Source organism: Lupinus angustifolius, chromosome LG14 (assembly GCF_001865875.1).
Source record: "Lupinus angustifolius cultivar Tanjil chromosome LG14, LupAngTanjil_v1.0, whole genome shotgun sequence".
Taxonomy (NCBI): Eukaryota; Viridiplantae; Streptophyta; class Magnoliopsida; order Fabales; family Fabaceae; genus Lupinus; species Lupinus angustifolius.
In genome coordinates, this window is record NC_032022.1 from 2,629,777 (window position 1) to 2,652,686 (window position 22,910).

General features: G+C 32.4%; 2 protein-coding genes across 4 annotated transcripts; both read right to left on the minus strand.

Moving 5' to 3' along the window:
• LOC109326448 (DNA repair protein RAD50) lies at positions 1,770 to 13,523 on the minus strand. 3 transcript variants are annotated; one of them, XM_019559137.1, is made up of 24 exons: positions 13,511 to 13,523; positions 12,824 to 13,398; positions 12,385 to 12,728; positions 12,087 to 12,265; positions 11,824 to 11,994; positions 11,268 to 11,372; positions 11,079 to 11,186; positions 10,780 to 10,991; positions 10,589 to 10,681; positions 8,168 to 8,295; positions 7,478 to 7,592; positions 7,228 to 7,357; positions 6,914 to 7,123; positions 6,500 to 6,708; positions 5,930 to 6,131; positions 5,093 to 5,262; positions 4,692 to 5,016; positions 4,393 to 4,518; positions 4,253 to 4,305; positions 3,113 to 3,263; positions 2,954 to 3,016; positions 2,612 to 2,745; positions 2,393 to 2,521; positions 1,770 to 2,016 (listed from the first exon to the last, which is right to left on the minus strand). In XM_019559137.1, the coding sequence occupies exons 2-24, from the start codon at positions 13,375 to 13,377 to the stop codon at positions 1,977 to 1,979; spliced, it is 3,951 nt and encodes a 1,316-aa protein (XP_019414682.1). In that variant the 5' UTR covers positions 13,378 to 13,398; positions 13,511 to 13,523; the 3' UTR covers positions 1,770 to 1,976. The 3 variants fall into 3 exon arrangements, 2 of the variants coding, with proteins under 2 accessions (XP_019414682.1, XP_019414681.1); XR_002105235.1 differs by lacking the exon at positions 13,511 to 13,523 and having other exon boundaries at positions 2,962 to 3,016; positions 12,824 to 13,418; XM_019559136.1 differs by lacking the exon at positions 13,511 to 13,523 and having other exon boundaries at positions 12,824 to 13,417.
• Positions 15,555 to 18,486, minus strand: LOC109326453 (DNA repair protein RAD50-like). The gene is made up of 8 exons (XM_019559141.1): positions 17,875 to 18,486; positions 17,436 to 17,779; positions 17,138 to 17,316; positions 16,875 to 17,045; positions 16,319 to 16,423; positions 16,130 to 16,237; positions 15,831 to 16,042; positions 15,555 to 15,732 (listed from the first exon to the last, which is right to left on the minus strand). Exons 1-8 carry the CDS (start codon positions 18,426 to 18,428, stop codon positions 15,570 to 15,572), a joined length of 1,836 nt encoding a protein of 611 aa, XP_019414686.1. The 5' UTR covers positions 18,429 to 18,486; the 3' UTR covers positions 15,555 to 15,569.

Sequence of the window (22,910 nt, forward strand, 5' to 3'; positions counted from 1 at the left end):
ATGTTAGAGTAAAATCACAAAGTGTACAAAAAAAAAAGTAAAATTGAGAAATTTTAATTTAGAGTAATGATATATCATTTTAATAAATCCTCCAAAAAATTTCTCTAAAAAAAGTATCACATATCATTTATAATATCTATTATTTTTTGTGGATAAGATGATTAGTATGAAATTTTAGTCAAGAAATAAGGTTTTTATAAAATATCCTGCAAATTTCTAAAAGAATTAAGATAATACAACAACTATAAAAGTCAACTACTTTTATTTTCTTCTACATTGTTTTCCTAGTCATCGAAGTGACTCTACAACGAATATTATTATTATTATTATTATTATTATTAGAAATAAAAATAATTAATATGTATCGATATATCTTATTTGAATATTTAAGAAATAAAAATAAATGTATATGGTATTTTAAGTGATCATTTGATTATTAACTAAATTTTAATCTTAATATACCATAATACATATATATGACCTATATCTTGATTTAGACAACAAGTTTTTTCTCTTTGATCATTATTTTTTTTCACTACTTACCTAAATCATCGAAGTATTAAATAATGGTAAACATGAAATTAACAATGAATATTAACTTTTTTAATCTCTCGTAATATATGTATATAATTAGGAGTAATTTGTCTATATATTTAAAAATAATAAACATTTGTATATTTTCACTAAAACTAGACTTAACGAACTTTGCTCATAAAAAATTGACAACAAATTACAAATTTAATTTTAATTAAAATTTACTAAAAAATAATAAGATTAAAAAACATGTATCCATCTATCTCTAAATAATATGATGTGTTTGGAGAAATCTCCATTAATGTTTTTCTAAATTTAAAAGGGTATAATATATATGTACTTAAAAATTTATTTAAAATCATTACATTATTTATTATTTATTTATATTACTTTTTTCAAAGAAACAATAAAAATTAATAATAAATAGTGGTTGATGTACTGACAATATATAAAATTGTTATATTATTGATACAATAAATTTATTTGTGAATTTAAAATGAGTTATCTAGAAAATGCTAGCAGGTATGTGAGTTCACTAGTTGTAAATGAAGATAAGGAATGTGCTGCAATGACCGCATTCCTTTGTACTAACCTCTTATCCCTATAATAAAATTAATCCATATCATCCATATCCAATTATAATTTATCTATTTTCTAAATTCAACTGTTTTAATTTTAAAGGCAAACTCAAAATAAAGAAATTCAAAAAATTCCATGATAAATAGTGAAGAAAAAAATTATCATTTTTTTGTCTCAAATATAAATAAATTTTCAATGTCAATTTTAATTAAAACATGCAATTACTCATACACCACATAGTAATTATAAATATCTATACTAGCTTCACCACCAGTGGCCAATTTGTTATTAACTTATTATGCACTTTAGACTTTAAGGATGATAAGAAAACCACAGAACAATAAAAAAACAAATAATATGAGCTTGAACATTTTTAAGACAGTGATGGTGATTGGTGAGTTCTGTAGGTGTATTTTGAACCAATAGAAGGATTCAATAACATTCTTTTACTTGTTATCCTCACTCCTCAACTTTTGAACAAATAGGGATGAGGTTTTGAATGGATGAATTTCCAATACAAATAAAATGGATCCATCAAAAGTGAAAAATGAACATATAGGCATGGAAGAGGTCTTCTTAACATCTTAAGGCAAAATGGTAATGGTTGGGACAAGATAGGGATAGAGAACCAGAGACAGCAGATCCATGTTCATCGATTAAACTAAAACATGCAACATCCTTAAAGAAAAGTAGGTTCAAATCATTTAGTTAATTGGGACCACACATCAAAAGTACCCTATATCTACAGCTGCATAAATAAATTACACAAGGTCCAACATATGTTTGATGGTTTGAGGTATGACTTTGGGCTCTCTGGTTTATGAAGATTCTCCAACAAAGCTTTAGTTGATACTACACTTCCTTCAGTCAAATATCTCCTGAGATTCGATTATACTGTGCTGACTGGAAATTTGGAAATCAAAAGTTAAGCAAAGTACATAGAATTTTGTCATGCCATAAGATAAAGAAAGGTAATGAATTCATGATGCATAAGTAACATAAAAACAAATGAAACATTAAAGAACTTTTTTTGGTTTGCAAAAAACATTTTGATTTTCATTAATAATTACAAATATGTCACCTTATTTTCTTGTGTTCTTGTTTTCAAATATTCATATAGGAAACAGTGAAAACAAAATATTGTCTTCATTGTTTCCAGCACAATTCTTTAAAACAAAAAAAACACAATGAAAAGAAGGTGGCATTTTAAGATGTATAATGGAAATGAAAATAGAAAACATTTTCTTCAACAAAACAAGATTGGCACTGTCATCCTTACTGGTCATCTTTGGCGACTCGATAATATCTCTCGGCATGCTGGCGTTGACCAATCATATGTGCAAAATGCTCATCATGAGTAATTACAATTAGCTGAAAATTTTCTTGGCCTTTCCTGTCCTCCATGATCCTGCATGTAATGGAGGACAATGGTAGATGAACAACAATAAAAAAATAGTTATTAGCAATTTACTCTCCTAACAAGACAATCTTTTCACACCTTAGGAGAGCAGCAGCCAAACTTTCAGCATTTGGCCCATCCAAATTGGTGGTTGGCTCATCCAATGCCAGTATTCCACAATTGAGGCAAAATGTTTCAGCTAAAGCCAACCTTATGATAAGAGATGCAAGGACCTGGAAACTCAGATTAAGTCAACCATTTTTCTAACATACATATACCCGTGTGCACATTAATCCAAAATAATTTAGTGCTTCATTGATATTTCACTTTATTTCGAATGTATACATTAATCTTTATGTATATCAGTGAAGTATTGAATGATTTTGGATTAATGTGAAGTTTTACAGATATGGCATAGTAATTCCTTCCTTAATAACACACCTTCTGACCCGCACTGCATCTTCCTCTCATTTCTAACTCAGCATCACCGGTCTGCATGAGAACCTATATGGAATGTAAAAGGAAAGAACATTTCAAATATTTTATGAGAAAAATAGAAAGCTTTTGAAGGAATCAGTTTTTCAATATAAGATGTCAAACCTTATAACTATAGGAACGGGTCCCAGCACCTTCAGAATCAGAATGAATGCTAATGTAGTCTATATCCTGTCCTCTATACGTTTGTTGCCACAATTCCCTTATAATTTTGTTGATTTCTTCCATTTTCATAGTGTGAAACCGCATCAGTGCTCTGAAATATGGAACACAAACAGAAGTAGATTCTCATTAATAATGACACAAAAGTATCTAAATTTATATTTTTGTTAAGCAATGCAAACTTATGGACTAAGACTTGAGACCCAGAATGGTCAGTATATTATGCTATCATTTCATATTCATTATTATATGTGAGGCATGATTAATTAATTAACTCACATAAGAATAGACAACAAAACAAAAAGTGAGTACATTAATATATTGAACAGCTTGAAAAGAAATGTGTATCCCTTCTTTAATCAAATTACACTTATGCTTCTCCTACTTTTACCGTAGTTTGATGTTGCCAACAAGTAAGGAGTGCTATGTCAATATCAATTAGAGAACCAAACTTAACAGCATCAATTTGAAAACTATGAGGACAACATTGTCACAATGAAACTAATGGGATCAAATTCAACAATAGAACTAGAGGGGCCTAACATGTAACTAAACCTTATTTCTTTTCGAGTCAGGAACAGTAATGCATAGTCACACACGCAACACACAACATACACCAGAGCATGCAAATGGCAACATAAAACATAATATAAATAGTCACACTGCAACATATCCCGCACTACCCAAACAGCTTATCATAGCTTTAAATTGCAGTCAGGAACCGCAACCACAGCAGTAACATTGCAGTTTTGGGATTCTCCACAACCGCATTTGCCGTATTTTCCGCAATTGTGGTAAACAACTAAACACAACATAACTGAAAGCGCAATTTAAAGCCATGCATCTTATATCAAAGATGCCAAGCAAATTTGGCACTTCTCAATGGAATATGTGGTGCCTTTATGTCTCAGCTTTTGAAGCAAAAGAAAGGAAGAAACAGCGAGAGAAATAGCCTTATGAGCTCAGAAAGAGCTGGCCTTTTTTATTTTGATTACACATTGCATAACTATGACTAGCAAGCACATAATAAATACAAACTTGATGGATCAAATGGTAAACATTACTGAATTTTAAGAAACTCACTTGTCAAGTGCACTGTAGTATCTGTCCAGGTCCTTGTTTGCCATTTCGGTTGTCTATAAAGAAAATTTTAGTTGTTAACAATATAGAAATGAGAAGTTAAAGAAGAAAGCATGCAAATGAAGTATAAAGTAGAATTACACCTTAAGCTGGATAAGCTGGTCAAAGTATCGCTTATCTATGTCCTTGTACTGAGTCTGCTTAAGATCAATCTTATTTTTCGAAATATTGCTCTGGTGAACAGACATTGTTCCACGACATCTGTTCACCTGTCACCGAGGATAAAGAACAAAAAACCAAGAAAAACAAGGTATCAATTGTAAACAAAAAGGGAAAGTAAACACTTTTTGAAGATGTGAACACGAATGATAAAATGTCATCCAATAAATATAGTAGGGTGAATTATTTACAGATTGCATGCATGACTCAGATTTGAAAATACCTCTGAAAGAAGCCTCTCCCTCTCCTGTGATAGTTTCCTGAGTTCAGTTTCAACTGTGGAAACCTCACCAACTTTCAGCATATTTGTTTCCAGTGTTTCAATTTCATCTGCTAGCTTATCTACTTCAGCTTTTGTTTTCCTGTAATTTATGTTGTCCTCAATATTTCTTTTTAGTATATCTTGATTTCGCATCAAATCCTTACTTTTGTTTAGTTCAACTAAAATTTCCTGCTTCTTGGTATCACAACTTTTTAGTTGAGATTCTGATTGATATTTCTTTTCTAGCATTTCCTTCAGCCGGTCTCCTTTCTTTAAATCAGAGTACCTGCACAAACAAACTTGTCATAAAGACAACTCTCTTAAAAACCTAGAATAACAATTTTCAGGTTAATAAGTCTTACTCTTTAATCTTAGAAGTCATCTTCAAAAGTGACTCAACTTCTAGCTGATAGTTTCTCTTTTGTTCAGCCAGGTCCTCATACTCGTGGTTAAGTCTATTTTTCAGTTCATCATAATCAGCATATAATTTATCTTTCTTCTTTGATAAAGGTCCAAGAGCTTCTGCCAAATGCTGCACATACCAAAAAATTTAGTGGAAATATGCATTTTCCAACAAAGAGAACTTCAGTGTTTTAAAAAGAATTGCAACTATGAGAACTTCAGCGTTTTAAAATGAATTACAACAAATGTATCAATTATCCAGCTTGAGAATTGAGGCAATGCATTTGAAAAAGGTGTTTTTTTTCTAGAAATAAAAAAAAAAGTCTGTAAGCTGTAGAATTTTGAAAAACCAGCATTTCTTTTCAAAATAAAAAAATTTCTCTAATATTTATTGCAAATAAACAGAGTATAACAAACTTGACTGCAAGATAAACAAAATACAATGCATCAAAAACAGTTCAGAAAGAAAAAACAATAGAGATAACTGGTTGTTCTCATGGATGTGGCTCCCATCTATGGGGTATCATAGTTTCATCGTATTGGTGTTACTATCCCTCTACCTGCTTTTCTCTTCACGTAAAGAAGCACCAAATGTTACCATTGGTTTTGAGTACATCTACTACTCGTTTTTAACAATATACCTTGGCTTATAAAAAAAGACAACTGATTGTTCTTTGCTTGAGATAATAAATAATGTTACTGAATTTTCTTCAGTGTGGGGTATTCAAATGCATGGAAAGGGGTAAAAAGATAACTTAGCACTAAATACCCATATGTGTCTCAGATAAGTAGACAACCTTCTCATCAAGATCAAGTTGGGTTTTCTCTTGAGTCAGACTTTCTAATTCTTCTTCTACTCTTTTAACTTCTTGCAACAAGTTAGCTGCTTTCATTTTCTCCTCCCTCTGAGCACGCCACCGTGAATTAATACTATGTAGGTCATTCTCCATATACCTCTGTTCTTCCCTCAACTTCTCCAATTCAGTATGCAAAGTGTCCCTTGTAAAGAAGATATGCATAGAAGTTAAGAACAAACTAAGTAAAACCCAAAGGATATAAATCCATTTAGAGAATGGGAGATGATATTCAGTTATAACTTATAAGGGTGGCCCAATACACAAGGCTCCCACCTAGTGGGGTCTGGGGAGGGTAGATGTACGCAGCCTTACTCACGCAAGGGAAGAGGTTGTTTCCGTGATTTGAACTCAACCTCTATGACACAAGGCAAGCAACCTTATCATTGTGTCGAGACTCAACTTCTGGGAGATGATATTCAGTTGATGAAAATATTTTTTTATTTTTAAAGGATCTATATTTTAAAGTGACCATATGCTAGTAAAAGGTAATAATTCAATGAAGCTATTTACTTTGTGCCCTGCAATGTGTTAAGCTCAAACTGAACTTCTTCCAGAGATCTTGCTCCTTGGCCTTGAAAATCAAGCTTGTATTCTAAATCCTCAACTTGCTTTTGCACAGCTTGAATTTCTTGGAAAAGCCGGTCAGCAGTTTCAATAGGTTGCACTAATGCCTCAACCACATCCTTGTCATTCTTTATCTGAGCTAAAACACCTAAAACCTGAAGATTGTTTTTACAACAGTTATATAAGTAATAAGTTAACACAAAGAGAGAAGGGGGAAACAGATAATACCAAATGACTCATCAGAACAAATAATAATCATCATCAACAAACCAAGAATTAAAACAAGGAAGTTGCAGGTATGAAGACTGTCTACTTAAAAGAAATTTCAAGGAATTATTTAGATGAAATTATGATAATTACATCATCAAGTGCCTGAGATTTGTCATCCAGCTCTTCTTTAAGTTGGTGAAGTTCCTTTTCAGAGTTAGGGATTGTCTCCTTGCTAAGTTTAATATGTTCTTCATAAACAATACGAAGCTTGTCCAACTGCTGGTAATGAGAGTCTGCGTTTGAGGATTCCATGGCAAGAAGTTTCATACGTTCAGCTGTACTAGCAGCCTTCACTCTTTGCTGTCATTACAAGAAAAAGAAGCCAATTCAATACCATATATACTCCCCGCTCGGAGCCAATAGATGGACTTAGTATATTACAATAGGATGTGGAATCTACCAACCTTTTTGACAAAATCGTCTTCTTCGTCAGCCGAGAAAGGGCGCTCACAGATAGGGCAAAAATGATGAGCTCTAGCAACTTTTTCAAAAGGATCAAACATTTGTCTCATACCATCAGCAATGTTATATTTGCTGCAGGCAATCACCAGACAAAGAATTAGTACATTGACATGAGCACAACAGCAACAAAACAGACAACAGTTAGATGTAGTCACAAAATGACTTTAGGAATGTGGTCTGGCATAAATTGACCTTGTCTGGACATCTCTTTTCTCCTTGGAAGACTCTAAAACTGTGAGATAAGCATCGATTCCAGAACGTTGCTGATCGAAAGACTGAAGCTTGGATTCAATAAATCTCTTCCTTGCTGCAAGATTTTTGTTTTTTTAATATAATGGTGCAAAATATTGTGTTCAGTATTCTGAATCCTGGAAGAAAAGAAGCACACTGGACTATCGAGAAAAAGAGAAGTATAAAGATATGGAAATAACAATCAGGCATCAACAATCATGTCAATAGACACATATAGGCGAAACTATGCAATGCTTATTTCTTATTTCTATTATCTTGCACACTATTATCAGATGTTTGATCTGAGGAATCATTGACATTTTAATAGCACTGTTAAACCCCTATAGACAAGCTAACCAAAAAACCCACAATTGTACTTCATAGTTGATTTGCCAGCTAAAGAACACCAGGTAGGTGATTTCACGGTATCAATGTTGTTTGTCACAAAAGTACTTTAAAAAATGAGGCACCATTAAGGACACAATGGGACTAAATATTGCAGCCATTCCTTATTTAAATAAAACTGAAAATTCTGCTAGACAAACTACCTATGAACCGTTGCAACGTGACAAATGCAGAACTTAAAACACTTATCTCACTCAAAAGCTACAATATTAATATTAATTTCTTGGAATGATAGATAGCACTTACATTCCAAATCCTTGTGGTGTTTGGAAAGATTAGCATTAATTTCTTGTATTTTCATCTGCAGCATATTAACTTCCTTCTCAGCTTCACGGTACTTTGCATTCAGGTCATCAAATTCAGCTTCAACAGTCCTACAACCAAAACAACGTCAATGCAGAGGAATTCAAGATATACTAAAACAAAGAAAGCTTTTCTATTTACTGGAATATCACAATTAGAAAGTTAACAGCAAAAACACCTAAGGCAAGTATATTTTTTTCAAAAACAATGTCTATTTTCTCTGATATTTACACCAACCACCAAAGCCTTATTCCTACTAGGTAGAGTTTGGTACATGAATCGAACGATGTCATAATGCTTTATCATAGATCTTTGTATTAACAAAGCATTAATCTCTAAATTATTCTTTAATTATTTATCCTATGCTTTATTTTGGCATCTCTTTGCCTCTAGAAATTGGTCTAACCTTCATTTGATCTACTCTACTTACTAGGGCTTCTAAGTTCTATTGATCTTCTCCACACATGCCCAAACCACCTAAGGAGAGATTCTACCAACTACTCTACAACAAGAGTTACACCAACTTTCTCTCAAATGCATTCATAATCATGTCTTATCTAGTGTGCTCACTCATCCAACGCAACATTCTCATCTTTGTTACCTTGAGTTTATCATGTTGTTGGCATTTAAACACCCAACATTTAGTTTCGTACGACATCACAAGATCTGTCATTTCAAATAAGTTTGACTGACACATTTCAATCTGTCATTTCATCCAACGCAACATTCTCATCTTTGTTACCTTGAGTTTATCATGTTGTTGGCATTTAAACACCCAACATTTAGTTTCGTACGACATCACAAGATCTGTCATTTCAAATAAGTTTGACTGACACATTTCAATCCCATATAACACTGAAGTGCTCCTCCATTTCACTCACCCCGCTTGAATCCTATGTTTTACATTCCCTTTGTTTTCCCATAGTTTTATATGATTGACCCAAGATGCTTTAACCTTGTGACTTGCGATAGATTGATCTCTAGTATTCACCTCTAAGGTTGGATTTATACACCTCTTACTAAACTTATACTCCCCATACTTCGCTTACTTTGACATACGAAAGCCATGAGCTTCCAAAGTTTTTCTCCACATTTTTAGTTTCCCAATGATTTCCTCTCTCGAGTCCCCAACAAGAACAATCACCCGCAAAAAGCATGCATTATGGCACCAACTCTTGCATATACTAAGTAAGCACATCCAAGACAAGTGCGAAAAGGTAAGGGCTCAAAGTTGATCCTTAGTGTAGTCCTATAACAATAGGAAAATCTTCTAAGGTCCCACCTTGTATTCACACGCTAGTCTTGTCCCCATACATATCCTCGAAGTTTGAATGTAGGCAATATGAATTCGTTCCTTCTCAAGATTTCTCTACAATACTTCTTTGGGCACCCTATCATCTGCCTTCTTCAAATCAATGAAAACCATGTGCAAGTCCTTTTGGTTCCTTTAGCATTGCTCCATCCTTGTCGTAGCAAGTAGATTGTCTATGCTAATCGACTTATTATGAAATTAGAAGCACCTACTTTGCTATGCAAGGGAAAGCGGTAAACTAAGGTATTGCGCTCTAAGATAAGGTCGATTCATTTGATACTAAAATCAATGTATCTAAACAACAACAAAACATGAATTTCCAATTTGCATGATTGTTAGTTCTATAAGCAAACATGCAGCAGAGTATAAGGACAAGGGAAATTAACACGAAGTGGTATATGTACAACCTACAAGGAACTGCACCAATGGGCAAAACAGACATAATTCACTATAATCAATGAAGATTACAAGGAGGATATGCTCAACACACAAACCTAATCCAACTGTAAATATACAATGTAACAACCATCCCACTGGATACAACAATATACTTTTCAGAGCAAATTGCGGGATTGCAAATTTAGAAGATAGGGTTGTCAGTGGGTTTCATTATGGAAATCCTGTTTCATCAATAGAGGAAGTCTGGAGCTCCTTCAAGCCAACTTAGTTTTATCTTTCTTCTTCTGCCTTTCATTTTAACTCTGGAAGATATTAACCACCCACTTTTTCACTCTGCTCTACTTTCACTAAATAATTGTATGCAAAGACAAGAACAATGGGAAAAAAACCTACAATGCTAAGGCAGTTTGCCATTTTAAAATTAAATTGGAAAAGGAAATGAATAGAACAATCAGATAAACAGAAGAAGCATCATGTGCCCATGATTGATAATCCAAATCCAAAAGATGTACTCTTAGAAATAGAGACAGCAAAACATTTATTCTGATTAACATAGTAGTAGAACATACTAGCTACACAAACACTAAAAGTTAAATTTCTTAACTTTGGTCACAAAATATGACATACAAAATGAAAGAACAGGTTTCCCGAACCTTAATGCTTTTGTAATTTCCTTCTTCACATCCTTATCAGGTGGAACTCTCCCTTTTAGCACCCTTCTTATTTTATCCTTGTGTTCATCAATTCTGTAAGGAAGCATAAAAAGATGACCACCAGCATCAAAATATATAATTCTGAAAATAAAAAGGTATAAGTAATGAAAACAAAAAGAAAATTGATCTACATCTTTCTATGCTTCTTCTTCTGATTCTCTAATTCTGCCTTCTTAAGAGATAGCTTCACTCTGTCCTCTGAATCAGAAGCCATGATATCCTTCTCCCGACTGACATCCTTAATCTTTTGGTCTATACTAAATAGCTCAGTTTGCTTTTGACGTATATTTGCTTCAAATTCTCTTTCAGCAAGTTGGCTCGTCTTCCTTTCGACCTCAATTTGCTGCAAGCAGTCGTTGAAACTATGTTCATTCAATTTGCCAGAAGGCTATAAAGTGCCAAACACCACTGAAGAGCGGGTTATACTCACCAAACTTCTTTCTCTTTCATCTATGCGAGAAAAGTTTGTGTCTGAAATTTGAGGTTCAAATGTCTTCCGCTCATTTTTCTTATCTTCAATGCGCTTTAAATTGCGAGCCTGCATGTATAACAAAATATTAACACCATACGAGTAACATATAGACATTTGGTAATAAATGGATGATTTTAATCACCAAACCTTCTCGTCTATTTTAGCTTGCTTTTTAGCCTCAGTACTTTTCCAACAGTCATTTGCACTGACGTAAGAATCCCATGCCATCTTGAGTTTATTGTCATTTGTTTTCTGCACAAAAAAACAAAAGCAGTACACCCATCATTCAGAAATTTGAAGGATATTTTAGAATATTGAATGCTACTAATATCTTCAATAATCATGTTGCTTCCTTCTTTCCGAAATGGTGAACATTGGGTCAATCTTTTAATGAGAAAATAGAAAGAAAGAATTATGGGAGCATTGGATAAGATATCTTGCTAAACAAAACACCTAAAACAAAAGGACACATATTTAGTGAACAAAGTATGTCACTCTTTCAGTATATCCAGCAAAGAAACCCTCTCTATGATAGTGCCACTAGCTGATTACCACAAAGAAATTGACATCACTTTAACCCAAACATTCAGTAATGGCAAGAAATTATCCTTGAAATTCTGACATCTCTCTCTCTCCAATCATAGGCATCTAGAAGTGATTTAAGTGAATATATAACACCAGAAAGGGAGAACAGAACAGACACCTTTTTATCTTGCAGATCCCTCTCAAGAGCCTTCAACCTTGAGATTACATGATTAGTGAGATTTAAAGCAACCTCATCAGTGAAGGATGACTCTGGAAGAGACCCTAAATTATACTTAGCAAAAAGATTTTGAATAGAGGAATCACGCTCGTTCTTCAAAGACATGTGTGCCTGCAGTTCAAATTAAAGACAAAATTATAAAAACATTCAAGACACACAAAAAATGGCTGCAAAAGTATCAAGTTGTGCATCAATTCATTTACTTCAGCTTCAGTTTGTAGCTTGCTAATCTCCTTGATAGAATCTTTGATGGTCTCATTAAGGAATTCACTTCTAGTGTCAGTGTCCTTCACCTCTCTCTCCAACTTGCTTATTTTAGTATTTAAAATAGCAACCCTTTCACCAAACTTGGTCTTCCACTCCATCAACTCTTCATCAGTATCTAATCAATATATGAAGCGGGATATCAAACCAGTATGGAACTTAAAAAATAGGAAAACTAAGATGACAAATTTGAAAGTGGCCGAATGATGGCAAATCCATATACCAAAGTGAACACACCTTCATTCTCTTCAGAAAGAGCGGCATATTGTTTCTGGTTTTCCTCAAACAGAGTGCTTCTTTGAGTAGTTTTTGTTGATATATGCTCCTTCAGCTTCCTCAAATCTTTCAATGTTTTCTCAGCATGATGAATTTTATTGTCCATATCTTGAACGCTTTCTTCCAAGTCTTGTATCTGATGTTTAAGAGATTCTGTTTGGTCCTGGTCCTGTGTAATGCTTTCGCGAAGCTTATAAGCAGCATCTTTGAGAGTTAGAAGATTTTCCAGTTTGAGTTTGTAAGTCTTAATCTCTTGAGCCTGATCCTTGTGAAGTTTCTTTATAACCTCCAATGCCTTTGTGTATCTGGTGAGTAAAAAGGAGTGAGCATGTATATATGTATATGTATTGTAATAAATGTAGCATAGATAGATAGATAGATAGATAGATAGGTTCGGTACCGAGTTGCTGAAAAGATATCATCGAATTTCTTCTTTAAAGTAGAAGAATCTTGTAGTGGCCAGTTAGCTTCATCTTGATGAACAAAAATAACATTTTCCAAAATGGCCTTAGAAACACCCATAAGAGCAGTGATTTCTTTATCCATATCAGCACATCTATAACTAAGACAAACCTTTTCACCTGTATGTGGATTAATGGTTTGAAGGACACTTTCAATTGCTTTGTATTCCATCTTAGAAGCCTTTTGAGTAAGTTGAAATGATCTTATACAAACTACATCTTTCCCTGCGGCTGTTTTGAACCTCAGCTTAATCTGTCCCTTTGTTTCTGTTTCACCGGCAACCTTAGGGTCATGGATGAAGCTGTGTCCAGACCTGGCGTTAGGAGGAAGCTCCCCGGTGCAAGATAGCTTCAGGCACTCGATGATCGTGGTCTTTCCTGCACCATTTGGACCCACAATAAGGGTTAAGGGTTTGAAGAAAGTTATCACATTTTTGTTCTCAGGGTCGAAACTACGAATCCCTTTTATCAGCATCTTATCAACGGTACTCATCTTCTTCTTCTACGACTACTTCTTCTTCTTCTTCCACGACTACTTCTTCTTCTTCTTCCACGACTACTTCTTCTTCTTCTTCCACGACTACTTCTTCTTCTTCTTCCACGACTACTTCTTCTTCTTCTTCAACTCAGTTCATATTTGCAAAACACCTTTGCCCAATACCCAAAATACTATTTCCTCTCTATTTTTTATTTCATTTTTCACTTTCATATCTTTATTCCTCGAAAAACTATTATCAATTTTACAAAACAAAATAAATGATATATGAGGATATTTAATAACAAATAAACATTTTAATTCTTATTTATATGAATATTTTAAATATATAAAATTGTACAAACTATAAAGTGATTAATCTCAATAGATATTCTATATGGGATAATTGAGTAGAGGTTGATACAAGAGATATATATCACTAAAAATTAATGTAGTTTTATCTTAGGAGGTTGATCATGGATGACGTATATTTGTAAATACAAAAAAAAAATATGTTTGAATTACCCACATTTAAACAATCAATGACATATATGGTGAAGTCGAGACTAATGTAAGAATAAAATTGGGATCTTATAAGATTTTTATATTGTCAGAGGACTAGGACAATAAGTATTTAGCCCCTCATTATTTATATTGATATTGGATGTACCTACTGAGCATATACAAGAATTAGTGTCACAATGCATATTTTTTTGTTGATGATATTATTATAGTTGAAGCCTCGAGGCAATAATAAAATGGAAAGTTAGAAATGTATAAACAAGCTTTAGAAGTACATGACTTTTGTATAAGACGAATAAGATAATGTATATGTAGTGTAAGTTTAGCAAGAGACAGACAAGCTGTCATAGTATTTTCCTAATATGTTCGAAGAAGTTTCAATCATGCGAATGTACGAGTAACATGTGTGTTTTAATAATGCGAATGTATGAGTAATATGTATTATCTTCTTCTCTTCTCCATCTCTCACACTTGCACCATGAGATACTTATCATCTATTAATATGTTGTTCATATGTGTGAGTTTATGTTTTTTAAGTATTTTTGCTAGTCATGATTAAAGGGGATGATAGTGAAATCATGTGAACCTGTAAGGAGTTTTTGACTTATGTAAAACTTCAAACTTTTCCCTTGTTTTTTAATTGAAAAACTATATCCTTGGGCAAGTTTAGAATAATTTATTTTTCTATTTTAATGCTGAAAAAATTTAATGTTGGTGTTTGAATGTGTTTAAAGGTGATGATTTGTACATCAAATGAACCTTTAATATGTTTAATGACAAGTTGAAAAACTAAAACTTTTCCTTGCCATTTTGCCTAAAAATCGTGGCCTATATGTGTCTAGGAGATATTTATTTTCTATTTTTGAAGTCCAAAATGTTTATGAGTTTAAGTGTGTTTTAAATTGTTAAATTAATGTTGTTAGTATGCTTAATGGATGTGTTATGAACACTAAAAAGTCATGTTATTATCTAGAATAAAATGTTGTTGGATGATGACACCCTTTGGGCATATTGGTGAAGTTGTGAACTATATATTAAGAAAAATATGAGTTTTTTGTTGAAAAAATGTTGTTTTAAAATATTATATGTTAAGGGTTTAATTAGTAAATGTTATCCTTTGATTTCCAATATAAAGTTATGATTTGAGATAAAATATGACTTATTAAAGTCTTTACTGTATAAACTTTAAGTGTTATGAAGTCCTGTATAGTAAATTAGTTAAAGTGTGGATGTTGTTAAGATAATCTTACTTTAAAGTGGTAAGTTTGACTTAGAAAGTCTTGATTTAAAAGTGTTGACTTTGATTAAGTTAGCTTACCTTGAAGTGACAATCGTGACTTAAAAAGTATTAATTAAAGTGTTGAATTTTATTTAATTATCTTTCTTCTTCTGCCTTTCATTTTAACTCTGGAAGATATTAACCACCCACTTTTTCACTCTGCTCTACTTTCACTAAATAATTGTATGCAAAGACAAGAACAATGGGAAAAAAACCTACAATGCTAAGGCAGTTTGCCATTTTAAAATTAAATTGGAAAAGGAAATGAATAGAACAATCAGATAAACAGAAGAAGCATCATGTGCCCATGATTGATAATCCAAATCCAAAAGATGTACTCTTAGAAATAGAGACAGCAAAACATTTATTCTGATTAACATAGTAGTAGAACATACTAGCTACACAAACACTAAAAGTTAAATTTCTTAACTTTGGTCACAAAATATGACATACAAAATGAAAGAACAGGTTTCCCGAACCTTAATGCTTTTGTAATTTCCTTCTTCACATCCTTATCAGGTGGAACTCTCCCTTTTAGCACCCTTCTTATTTTATCCTTGTGTTCATCAATTCTGTAAGGAAGCATAAAAAGATGACCACCAGCATCAAAATATATAATTCTGAAAATAAAAAGGTATAAGTAATGAAAACAAAAAGAAAATTGATCTACATCTTTCTATGCTTCTTCTTCTGATTCTCTAATTCTGCCTTCTTAAGAGATAGCTTCACTCTGTCCTCTGAATCAGAAGCCATGATATCCTTCTCCCGACTGACATCCTTAATCTTTTGGTCTATACTAAATAGCTCAGTTTGCTTTTGACGTATATTTGCTTCAAATTCTCTTTCAGCAAGTTGGCTCGTCTTCCTTTCGACCTCAATTTGCTGCAAGCAGTCGTTGAAACTATGTTCATTCAATTTGCCAGAAGGCTATAAAGTGCCAAACACCACTGAAGAGCGGGTTATACTCACCAAACTTCTTTCTCTTTCATCTATGCGAGAAAAGTTTGTGTCTGAAATTTGAGGTTCAAATGTCTTCCGCTCATTTTTCTTATCTTCAATGCGCTTTAAATTGCGAGCCTGCATGTATAACAAAATATTAACACCATACGAGTAACATATAGACATTTGGTAATAAATGGATGATTTTAATCACCAAACCTTCTCGTCTATTTTAGCTTGCTTTTTAGCCTCAGTACTTTTCCAACAGTCATTTGCACTGACGTAAGAATCCCATGCCATCTTGAGTTTATTGTCATTTGTTTTCTGCACAAAAAAACAAAAGCAGTACACCCATCATTCAGAAATTTGAAGGATATTTTAGAATATTGAATGCTACTAATATCTTCAATAATCATGTTGCTTCCTTCTTTCCGAAATGGTGAACATTGGGTCAATCTTTTAATGAGAAAATAGAAAGAAAGAATTATGGGAGCATTGGATAAGATATCTTGCTAAACAAAACACCTAAAACAAAAGGACACATATTTAGTGAACAAAGTATGTCACTCTTTCAGTATATCCAGCAAAGAAACCCTCTCTATGATAGTGCCACTAGCTGATTACCACAAAGAAATTGACATCACTTTAACCCAAACATTCAGTAATGGCAAGAAATTATCCTTGAAATTCTGACATCTCTCTCTCTCCAATCATAGGCATCTAGAAGTGATTTAAGTGAATATATAACACCAGAAAGGGAGAACAGAACAGACACCTTTTTATCTTGCAGATCCCTCTCAAGAGCCTTCAACCTTGAGATTACATGATTAGTGAGATTTAAAGCAACCTCATCAGTGAAGGATGACTCTGGAAGAGACCCTAAATTATACTTAGCAAAAAGATTTTGAATAGAGGAATCACGCTCGTTCTTCAAAGACATGTGTGCCTGCAGTTCAAATTAAAGACAAAATTATAAAAACATTCAAGACACACAAAAAATGGCTGCAAAAGTATCAAGTTGTGCATCAATTCATTTACTTCAGCTTCAGTTTGTAGCTTGCTAATCTCCTTGATAGAATCTTTGATGGTCTCATTAAGGAATTCACTTCTAGTGTCAGTGTCCTTCACCTCTCTCTCCAACTTGCTTATTTTAGTATTTAAAATAGCAACCCTTTCACCAAACTTGGTCTTCCACTCCATCAACTCTTCATCAGTATCTAATCAATATATGAAGCGGGATATCAAACCAGTATGGAACTTAAAAAATAGGAAAACTAAGATGACAAATTTGAAAGTGGCCGAATGATGGCAAATCCATATACCAAAGTGAACACACCTTCATTCTCTTCAGAAAGAGCGGCATATTGTTTCTGGTTTTCCTCAAACAGAGTGCTTCTTTGAGTAGTTTTTGTTGATATATGCTCCTTCAGCTTCCTCAAATCTTTCAATGTTTTCTCAGCATGATGAATTTTATTGTCCATATCTTGAACGCTTTCTTCCAAGTCTTGTATCTGATGTTTAAGAGATTCTGTTTGGTCCTGGTCCTGTGTAATGCTTTCGCGAAGCTTATAAGCAGCATCTTTGAGAGTTAGAAGATTTTCCAGTTTGAGTTTGTAAGTCTTAATCTCTTGAGCCTGATCCTTGTGAAGTTTCTTTATAACCTCCAATGCCTTTGTGTATCTGGTGAGTAAAAAGGAGTGAGCATGTATATATGTATATGTATTGTAATAAATGTAGCATAGATAGATAGATAGATAGATAGATAGGTTCGGTACCGAGTTGCTGAAAAGATATCATCGAATTTCTTCTTTAAAGTAGAAGAATCTTGTAGTGGCCAGTTAGCTTCATCTTGATGAACAAAAATAACATTTTCCAAAATGGCCTTAGAAACACCCATAAGAGCAGTGATTTCTTTATCCATATCAGCACATCTATAACTAAGACAAACCTTTTCACCTGTATGTGGATTAATGGTTTGAAGGACACTTTCAATTGCTTTGTATTCCATCTTAGAAGCCTTTTGAGTAAGTTGAAATGATCTTATACAAACTACATCTTTCCCTGCGGCTGTTTTGAACCTCAGCTTAATCTGTCCCTTTGTTTCTGTTTCACCGGCAACCTTAGGGTCATGGATGAAGCTGTGTCCAGACCTGGCGTTAGGAGGAAGCTCCCCGGTGCAAGATAGCTTCAGGCACTCGATGATCGTGGTCTTTCCTGCACCATTTGGACCCACAATAAGGGTTAAGGGTTTGAAGAAAGTTATCACATTTTTGTTCTCAGGGTCGAAACTACGAATCCCTTTTATCAGCATCTTATCAACGGTACTCATCTTCTTCTTCTACGACTACTTCTTCTTCTTCTTCCACGACTACTTCTTCTTCTTCTTCAACTCAGTTCATATTTGCAAAACACCTTTGCCCAATACCCAAAATACTATTTCCTCTCTATTTTTTATTTCATTTTTCACTTTCATATCTTTATTCCTCGAAAAACTATTATCAATTTTACAAAACAAAATAAATGATATATGAGGATATTTAATAACAAATAAACATTTTAATTCTTATTTATATGAATATTTTAAATATATAAAATTGTACAAACTATAAAGTGATTAATCTCAATAGATATTCTATATGGGATAATTGAGTAGAGGTTGATACAAGAGATATATATCACTAAAAATTAATGTAGTTTTATCTTAGGAGGTTGATCATGGATGACGTATATTTGTAAATACAAAAAAAAAATATGTTTGAATTACCCACATTTAAACAATCAATGACATATATGGTGAAGTCGAGACTAATGTAAGAATAAAATTGGGATCTTATAAGATTTTTATATTGTCAGAGGACTAGGACAATAAGTATTTAGCCCCTCATTATTTATATTGATATTGGATGTACCTACTGAGCATATACAAGAATTAGTGTCACAATGCATATTTTTTTGTTGATGATATTATTATAGTTGAAGCCTCGAGGCAATAATAAAATGGAAAGTTAGAAATGTATAAACAAGCTTTAGAAGTACATGACTTTTGTATAAGACGAATAAGATAATGTATATGTAGTGTAAGTTTAGCAAGAGACAGACAAGCTGTCATAGTATTTTCCTAATATGTTCGAAGAAGTTTCAATCATGCGAATGTACGAGTAACATGTGTGTTTTAATAATGCGAATGTATGAGTAATATGTATTATCTTCTTCTCTTCTCCATCTCTCACACTTGCACCATGAGATACTTATCATCTATTAATATGTTGTTCATATGTGTGAGTTTATGTTTTTTAAGTATTTTTGCTAGTCATGATTAAAGGGGATGATAGTGAAATCATGTGAACCTGTAAGGAGTTTTTGACTTATGTAAAACTTCAAACTTTTCCCTTGTTTTTTAATTGAAAAACTATATCCTTGGGCAAGTTTAGAATAATTTATTTTTCTATTTTAATGCTGAAAAAATTTAATGTTGGTGTTTGAATGTGTTTAAAGGTGATGATTTGTACATCAAATGAACCTTTAATATGTTTAATGACAAGTTGAAAAACTAAAACTTTTCCTTGCCATTTTGCCTAAAAATCGTGGCCTATATGTGTCTAGGAGATATTTATTTTCTATTTTTGAAGTCCAAAATGTTTATGAGTTTAAGTGTGTTTTAAATTGTTAAATTAATGTTGTTAGTATGCTTAATGGATGTGTTATGAACACTAAAAAGTCATGTTATTATCTAGAATAAAATGTTGTTGGATGATGACACCCTTTGGGCATATTGGTGAAGTTGTGAACTATATATTAAGAAAAATATGAGTTTTTTGTTGAAAAAATGTTGTTTTAAAATATTATATGTTAAGGGTTTAATTAGTAAATGTTATCCTTTGATTTCCAATATAAAGTTATGATTTGAGATAAAATATGACTTATTAAAGTCTTTACTGTATAAACTTTAAGTGTTATGAAGTCCTGTATAGTAAATTAGTTAAAGTGTGGATGTTGTTAAGATAATCTTACTTTAAAGTGGTAAGTTTGACTTAGAAAGTCTTGATTTAAAAGTGTTGACTTTGATTAAGTTAGCTTACCTTGAAGTGACAATCGTGACTTAAAAAGTATTAATTAAAGTGTTGAATTTTATTTAAATTGGCTTACTTTAAAATGGTAAGTTTAACTTAATAATCTTACTTTAAGATATTGATCTTAGTAAGAATGTCTTACTTCGAAAGTACAATTTTTGTTAAAATTTTATTTTAAAGAGTTATTTTGTTTTAAGATTTTCAATAATAAAGAATGATTCAATAATATTTAATCTTGAATCGGATGAACGAAAGTGATTAAGTCTATATTAGATTAAAAGTTATTTTTTTTTTTGCATAAAGTGTCATTATGTAAGAATTATAATTATCAAGTATTCTAATTAGTGTTTATATTGGTTGTTATCGTAATTAAGATTTTGAGACCAGGCCGAACACCTTGCTTCACTTGAAGTTGATGAAACAATTTGCACGAAACACTCATGTGAGGGAGAATTCATGCGCATGGGAGCATGTTGGTTAGGGAGTATGCTGCCATGTTTGAAGATCTGGCGAGTTATGCCTAGTACTACAATCAAGTTGGAAAAGAAAGAAAGATCTGAGTGTGTCAAGTTTGAAGACGGACTGAGACAAGACTTGAAGGTGATGTCTGTTCATCAACAGATACCAGATTTCCCAACTCTGGTCAACAAATGTCGACTTTATGAGAAAAGTGAGAAAGCAAGGAATGCATCACTAAAGAGTGTCACTCCTCAAGGAAATTCCTACGAGCAGGGGAAGCCATTTCACCACAACAAGAAACCCTATGGATTTCCACCAGGGAATCAATAGAAATCGTTCAAGCCATACAACAACAACCAGGGTTCTCAAGCTTGGAACTCCAACGACAACACACTACTTTGGTGCTTGAAGTGTAAGATAATTCACTTCGGTGCTAACTGCCCTATATGCTACCACTACAACCAGCCTGAACACATCAAGCTTGTGTGCCTTAAGCTGAAAAGGAAGGAGCGAATATTGTTCGTGTGGTCAGACCTCATGCCAAAAGAATAGTGTTCACCATAAGTGGAGTTGAAGTTAAGGATGGTGAAGACCTTGTGACAATTACAATTAACCATGTAAGTAGAAGAGTCAAATGTCACAATATGCTTATTGCTAGACATTTGACTAAATATGGCTTCGTGATATGATAAATTATAAGATATTTTAATCTTTGCATGAGAACTTCCCTCTAAATTATAAACTTCATCCTTGTTATTCACAATTTGACCAACAAAATTATCTTTGGATTTATCATTTTCAAGTGGTTGAGATTCATCATGCTCTACATTGTACCTACAATTATAAGAAATAAGGAATGTATGGGTGAAGCAAAAGTAATTTTTTTTTGAAAGATGAGAAAAACAAGAAATGGAAAACTTGTAAAAAATGGAAAAGTCCATAAAAGAATGTGTAACTTTATCAGAAAAGGAAACATAGGTGGGAGAAGATTATGGAATTATAAACTAATATTTATTTTTATAAATATATATTTCATATTAAAATTTAATTAATTTAGTTCTGTGTGAGTTGACATTATTTTATTGGTTGTCTTTAAATATGATGAGTTGTATGAGTCTTTATATAAGTTTTATAAAACAAATAAGATGAATGGGAGAAGATTATAGGATTATAAATTAATATGTATTTTTATTGGGAGTGGTACATTTATTCTAGGAGTAAGTTGAAAAAACAACTCCATGTTTTAGCAATTTATTCTAGGAAATTTCTACGATTTGGATTAGTAGATATATATGTACCATTAGATTTTTATTGAATGACTAAAATATGAAGTAGTTTTTTTAACTTACTTCTGGAACAAGTGAATTCATTCTCATTTTTATTTAGATGTTTCATATTAAAATTTAATTAATTTAGTTTTTTATGAGTTGACACTATTCTATTGGTTGTGTTTAAATATGATGTGGTGTATGAGTTTAGGAAAAATTGTCTCTTTAAGTTAGAGAAAGACTTGTGTGAGAATATATCTATATAAAGACAACCAATAAATCTTGATAATACATGAAAAAATCAATTCTAATTAAAACTTTATCATAAGCGTTGGTTATATCTCCAACTACGTTTTTCTGTTTAGGTTTTCATGAGTTGACACTACTCTATTGGTTGTCTCTAAATATTATATGTTGTACGAGTTTCTAAAGTGAAGTTTTTCTCCACGTAGAAATAAACGACATATTGGTCGGTCATTTAATCAATAATGATCATCTATTAATCCCAAATTTAAGAGGGGAGTTGTAAATGACTGTATTAAGAGTGTTATATTATTTCTATTTTTATTTTAAATATGTTTTATTTATCTCGTTTATAAGTTTAAAATTATATTACTTGTTATTTTTCACATTTAATATTTTATTGATTCATATAAATAGTGAAAATTATTGGCTACAAAGAGAGATATAATATAGTAGGAAATAATACAATAAAAGTTAGGTAAATCAATATATTCATTATATTTCTTAAGGGATATGTTTTTTGAATAGGTTAGACAATTAGCCAAAAAGGTAATACTTGATTTTTCCCATTAGAGTTTGTTTACTACCTTACGCACTTATTAATGGTAATACTACTTATCTTCTTGATCCTCTCAATTGTTTATTGTTTTTATTTGGTTCGAAAAATTTTTCTCACTATTATTTTAAATTTAAATTAAAACTCAATTTTGTAATATGAAAATCTGTGTAATAATATGAAACTCAATTTAAATTTTTGTCACTATTATTGGT